Source organism: Lontra canadensis, unplaced genomic scaffold (assembly GCF_010015895.1).
Source record: "Lontra canadensis isolate GAN:19392208 unplaced genomic scaffold, GSC_riverotter_1.0 scaffold977, whole genome shotgun sequence".
Classification (NCBI taxonomy): domain Eukaryota; kingdom Metazoa; phylum Chordata; class Mammalia; order Carnivora; family Mustelidae; genus Lontra; species Lontra canadensis.
In genome coordinates this window covers 13907-20461 of record NW_022631961.1, presented here as the reverse complement: position 1 = coordinate 20461, position 6555 = coordinate 13907, and the positions used below count along the sequence as shown (strand labels likewise).

General features: G+C 36.2%; 1 protein-coding gene across 1 annotated transcript; it reads left to right on the top strand.

Moving 5' to 3' along the window:
* The first annotated feature begins 271 nt into the window (after positions 1 to 271).
* Positions 272 to 6315, top strand: LOC116863363 (patched domain-containing protein 3-like). Its single transcript, XM_032850828.1, has 2 exons — positions 272 to 419; positions 3274 to 6315. Exons 1-2 carry the CDS (start codon positions 272 to 274, stop codon positions 4776 to 4778), a joined length of 1653 nt encoding a protein of 550 aa, XP_032706719.1. The 3' UTR covers positions 4779 to 6315.
* Positions 6316 to 6555: the final 240 nt, after the last annotated feature.

Genomic DNA, 6555 nt, shown 5'->3' with positions numbered 1-6555 from the left:
TACCAATCAGTGGAGTAGTTGCTTGCTTAGCTGCAGAAGAATCACCTAGAAAGTTTTGTAAAAGCTCAAATAGATTTTCTGTTCCCTCTCTCCTTTTTCCCACTTGGTCTGGGATAGTGCCTGGGAATTAAAGGTCTTCACTAGACTAGTATGGGAATTACTGCCCAAGAGCCTTCTGAACAGGTGTCCAAGTCAAAAATGTTACAGACTGATGGAATTTCAGTATAGAACCTACCACCACAAATCCCATGATTTTTCCTTCCAAATTTACATGTGGGACTGCGTACGTAACAAAATGTGGACTGCAGCCTTTGGGGTGATTTCTGCTGCCTTGGCAGTGGTGAGCGGCTTTGGCCTGATGTTGTACATGGGGGTGCCATTTGTGATCATAGTTGCAAATTCACCATTTCTTATTCTGGGTGAGTAAAACAAAACATGAGGCTACATGTTGTATATGTGGGGGTGTGGGGTAGATAAAAGAGGGAGTTTAGGTTTGATTAAGCAAAATAATTATATTTGGGTGGTTCTATAGATCCAACATGAGGTGACAGGAAAAAAGAAAATAAAATTGAATTGTGTGTCTTTAGAGGGAGAAAATCTAGCACCCCAAATGAAAAAACACAGACAAGGGACATGAACAGATGGGTCACACCCAAATCCAAAATATGAATTACTAGAAATAATAAGAAAAAAAAATTGACCTCTCAATTAACCAAGGGATACAAATTAAAACAAAAATGAGACACCTTGTTTTCATATCGGATTAATGAATATCGGCAAGATTGAAGGAAGGTTGTTTGGAAATGAACACTCATCCTGCTAGGGGAAAACTGTAACCTGGTACACCCTTTTTTTAGTCCAGTTTTGCAAATCAAAAGACTTAAAAATTAAACAGGGAATGTGTTTGACTTACTGATTCCACTTCCTAGGAATTTGTCCTAATAATTGGACAAGTGCTCAAAAAGTAAAAGCATGTTCACTTTGGCATTATTTAGAACAGGAAGGTTTTGAAAACCATTTAATTACCTATCACATGGGATTGGGCAACTCAAATGTAGCATATTAAAATTGTGAATCATATTCAGTCCTTAGAAAGAGGTAGATTTATAAGATATATAAGGTAGACATAAGATATAATAACCACTACCAGAAAAATGCTTGTTATGAAACAGGGTGTTCAAAATAGAAAGATATAGTTGTATTGGTGTATTTGTATAGAGCAAATTCTGGATGGATATATGTAAAAATGAAGGGTGGAATTATAGCTGTTTAAATTTTTTCTCCATATTTTCCTGTACTTTCAGAATTTATTTTATAATATGCATGAGAAAACAAAGGTGTTTCTATTTGAGAAAATAAGGAGCTTGGAAGAGGTAATATTTGGTTTCCTAGGGGAGACAGTGGATGAGCTGTATGCTGGATGTCAGGGCATCTCTTCCTGGTACACAGCCATACTTAGTCACTCACCACCACCCCCACAGCCACTAATAACAAAGTTAAGGTGTATGTAATTGATTTCATGTAAACCAGGATTGTATAGTTTGCGTATTCACAGGAGTGTGAATGGCTCTGTGTGTGTGTGATTTAAGCAACTCAAGAAGTGTGTGAGGACAATTTCTGAATAAGGTTCTATAAATAATAAAACTAGTTTTTAGGGCACCTGGGTGGCTCAGTGGGTTAAGCCTCTGCCTTCAACTTAGGTCATGATCTCAGGGTCCTGGGATCGAGTCCTGCATCGGGCTCTCTGCTCAGCAGAGAGCCTGCTTCCTCCTCTCTCTCTGCTTACTTGTGATCTCTCAATAAAATCTTAAAAAAAAATAAAAATAGTTTTTAAATACCTTGTAAATATCAATGAGTTCATTCTTGGTCCTTAGTACTTCTGATTCTTCCCTTTTGTCCAGCTGAGTACAACTGAAATCCTCAAGGCCGCTAGCCATGGGATGTCAGGATGCATTTGTGACATTCTGGGTAGCCTTATGTTAATTTAGATCCTTCTGCCTGCTTGATCATACCCAGAGAACATCTGATTAGAGACAAAGTTGCAATTCTTAGTACCCTCCCATGGAGAAGATACCCCCAAATTGAAGTGGAGATTAGCATTTTATTCCACCTTGTGTATTTCCTTGTTTATTTTATTGAGTTTGTATCAATATACATGGGTGAAAGTAGTGTCAACTCTAGCAGAAAGCTTGAGGCAGGTGAAACTTATCTGCAAATGCTCTTGCTATCCTCACTATACCCTTTCTTCTTTCTAGTCCTCCTTTCCAAGTTTTCAGTGGTGATTTCAAAGTTCTCAAATGTTCTGTCTTCTCTATTCCATCATGAAACATCTTTATGGAAAAGGATTACCTAGTAGATATTAATATGCAAGGGATTCTTTTTTTTTAAAGATTTTATTTATTTATTTGACAGAGAGAGATCATAAGTAGGCAGAGAGGCAGGCAGAGAGAGAGAGGGGGAAGCAGGCTCCCTGCTGAGCAGACAGCCCAATTTGGGGCTCGATTCCAGAACCCTGGGATCATGACCTGAGCCGAAGGCAGAGGCTTTAACCCACTGAGCCATCCAGGCGCCCCTATGCAAGGGATTCTTGAGATTTACTTTGGTGCACATGTCTGATCTCAAGAGTACTTGCATTTTAATAATAATGCCTTAACCTGGGAAAGTTTAAGTTTAAGTGATAACATTCTGGGTATCAAAAACAGGCTTGGAGGAAAACGATGTGTGTGTGTGTGTGTGTGTGTGTGTGTGTGTGTGTACTATGCAGTGCCTCTCAAATCCTACCACATTGATACTTAGGTGCTAACTGTAGAACAGATAAATCCAGCTTATATTTTAAGCAACAGAATGTTGGCTCAATGTGTCTGTACATTTGTGTAAAATGGTTTATGAGGGAAAATGGTCTCTCAGATAATCCAGTGGAATCAAAGATAACGTTGCTAATCCTGCTTCAGCTAACATCCACAACAGGTTTCCTGACTCATCGTTAAAACGCCCTGCACGAAGACTAGGAGCAGAGTATCTGGTCTATCCCATGCTATGTACAAATAACAGGAGGACGTACAAAGCCCAGAGTTGTTACAGAGGAAGGGCTGAATTCTGCTGTGGCTTCAGAGGCAACCAAAGGAGGAAACAGAGAACAGAGTATCAAAGCACAGATTGGACGAGATAAATCAGACCTTAAGAGATGGACAAAGAAGATGGTTTGAGTTTATGCATTTAATTTTTAATGGATATTAATATGTATGAAGATGGCTTCTTTTTTTTTTTTAACAGGTGTCGGGGTTGATGATATGTTCATCATGATTTCTGCCTGGCAGAAGACCAGCCTCATGGATAACATAAAACAGCGTCTGTCCAGTGTCTATTCCAAAGTGGCAGTCTCGATTACAATTACCACCATCACCAATGTCCTGGCCTTCTATACAGGGATTATGACATCTTTCAGGTCCATACAGTACTTTTGCATCTATACAGGAACAACCCTGCTCTTTTGTTATTTCTATAACATCACCTGTTTTGGGGCATTTATGGCCCTGGATGGTAAAAGAGAAAGAGTCTGTCTACGCTGGTTGAAAAAGCCAGAAACTCCTGACCAAAAATGTTCCTCATTAAAAAGATCCTGCTGTATCCCATGTGATTCTCTCCCGGACGAAGAAGAAACTGATGTCCATCCAATGAATGTGTTCTTTCGAGACTATTTTGGCCCTTTTCTCACAAGAACTGAGTCCAAATTTTTTGTAGTGCTTGTATACATTTTGTACATCATAAGTAGCATCTATGGGTGTTTCCATGTGCAGGAAGGTTTAGACCTTCGAAATTTGGCAAGTGATGATTCCTACATCACACCATATTTTAATGTAGAAGAAGAATATTTTTCAGATTATGGTCCCAGAGTTATGGTTATTGTTACAGAAATTCTTAACTACTGGGATGAAGGTGTTAGGCTAAAACTGGAAATATGTCTGTCAGATTTGGAAAACAGTGACTATGTAGATAAAAGTCTTACAGAGTTTTGGTTACGAGAGTATGTGCAATATACAGAAAAGAGCCAGCAAGATGTAAATGATAAGGATACTTTTATGAATAATTTGCCCAATTTTTTAACACATTTTCCACTTTTTACATATGACATTAACATTTCATCATCACATGAAATCATTTCTTCCCGGGGCTTCATTCAGACTGTGGGTGTTTCTTCTTCAATCAATAAGAAGACAATGTTATCCCAGTTACGAAGCAAAGCTGAAAAGTGCGAGATTCCCCTAATGGTGTATAACCATGCATTCATATATTTTGATCAGTATGCTGCAATATTAGAAAATACTGTTCGAAATGTCATTGTTGCATCAACCGCTATGTTCATTGTTTCCTTATTGTTAATTCCTCACCCACTGTGTTCCTTGTGGGTAACTTTTGCTATTGCTTCTGTGATTATGGGAGTAACAGGTTTCATGGCATTCTGGAATGTCAATCTTGATTCCATATCCATGATTAATCTTGTCATTTGTATAGGGTTTTCTTTCGATTTTTCTGCACACATTTCTTATGCATTTGTTTCCAGTTCTAAGCCCTCAGTAAACCAAAAAACAATTGAGGCGTTGTATCTGCTAGGCTATCCAGTGTTACAAAGTGCACTTTCAACAGTAATAGGGGTGTGTGTTTTATCTGCAGCTAAAGCATACATCTTCAGGACATTTTTTAAGATTATGTTTCTTGTTATGGTATTTGGGGCTGCTCATGGCCTAATTTTTATTCCAGTATTCTTAACCTTTTTTTGAAGGTTTGTTTGAATATCTGCTAACAAATCAAAGACCGGTTTTAGAATTCCTGATTGCCAGAATCCAATCTGATAAAAATGCACTATCAGAAATAGTCAATAAACTTAAAACAAAGGCATGTTTCCTTGGCTTGGAAATCCCATTTAAAGATGTTATTTAAAATATCCTGAGAAAAATTAATTAGTCTTACATTAAAATATCTTTACTAAATTAGGAAGTGTTGTCATCTTTATTATAGTCTATACAATCAAGCATAAGGTATGACTTTCCAATTATTTTTTCCTTTTGTTTCATTGTTAGAAGTTTATGCCTGGGATTCAAATATTTTATACATTATAATATAAATGGAATATTATTTTCATTGTACCTCCTCTATCATTATTATGTAAAAGTACAACTTATTATTTATTCTCCCAGTCTGGGGCTTTGTATGCATTTTCTTAATGGTATATTTTGATAAACTGAAATTTTTAAAGTTTTGAAATCCAATTTATCATTTTTTTAATGACCAATGTTTTCTGTGTCCTAAGAAGTCTTTGTCTATTCCAAGATGACAAAAAAATCCACCTATGATATCTTCTCAAAGCTCATAGTTTTAATTTTACATTGAAGTCTGTGATCCATAAATCTTTTGTTGAGAAGTGTGGATAGAAGTTCATTATCTTCCCATAATAGTTATCATCCAGTTTTCCAGCATCATTAGTAAAAAGACTGTATTTTCAGCATAGAATTAATTTGGCACCTCTGTCAAAGAATAAGCTGACAATTTATGTGTGGCTCTATTTCTGTGCGTTGATCTGTTTGTCTATCCTAAAGCCAATACCACAGTGCTTTGATTATTGAACCTTTATATTAAATCGTGAAATTAGGTTGTATAATGTGTCCAACATTTTTTTCTTTTCCAAATTATTTTGGCTATTCTTGGTTCTTAGCATTTAGATTCTAATTTTAGAATCACTTGTCAGTTTATCAGAAAGCTTTCTGGGTTCGTGACTCAGTTATAGTGAATCTACACTTTAATTTGGGGAAAATAGGTATCTTAGCCATTTGGAATCTTCTAATCTATGAACATGGTTTATCTCTCCATTTATTAGTGTCTTCTTTAATTTTCCTCAGGACTACCTTATAGATTTAGGTAGATTTACTTCCAAATATTTTCATCTTTATGGCTTGTAATAAATTTAAATTCCTTTTCCATTTTGTTTTTACTACTATATAAAAATACAATCGATTTAGATATACCTAAGTTATATTGTGTAACCTTGTTAGGTTCATTTATTAGTTCTTGTCGATCCTTGTAGTTTCTTTAGCAGTTTTTATATGTGCAATTATGTAAAGGACACATAAAGGCCATTTTATTTCTTCCCATATAATCTTTCTCTCTTACTTGACTTACTGCACTGGCTTAAAACATCCAGTAAAATGTGGGAAAACACACTAAAGGCAGATCTCATTGCCATGTTCCCAACTCTGAAATGTTCAATATTTCATCACTAAATATGATGGCTACCTGGAGGTATGTCATAGCTGTTTCTATCAGATTGGGGAAGTCCCCTTTTCCTTCTAGTGTGCTGAGATGTTTTACCATGGATGCATATTGAATTCTGTCAAATAATTTTTGTCCATCTATTTAGATTATCATTTTTTTCTATTTTAATCTATGAACGTGACAATTTATGTTGAATGACCTTTTAGTGTATTCATCAACCTTGCATTCCTAAGATGACTCACATTAGGTCATGGCATATTAGTATTACCATATATTACTGTCTTTGTT

Excerpts from the sequence above, each read along its gene's own strand:
- LOC116863363 (XM_032850828.1), top strand. The coding sequence starts at position 272 with ATGTGGGACTGCGTACGTAACAAAATGTGGACTGCAGCCTTTGGGGTG. Across the intron at positions 420-3,273 it reads TTCACCATTTCTTATTCTGG|GTGTCGGGGTTGATGATATG; the intron begins GTGAGTAAAACA and ends TTTTTTTAACAG.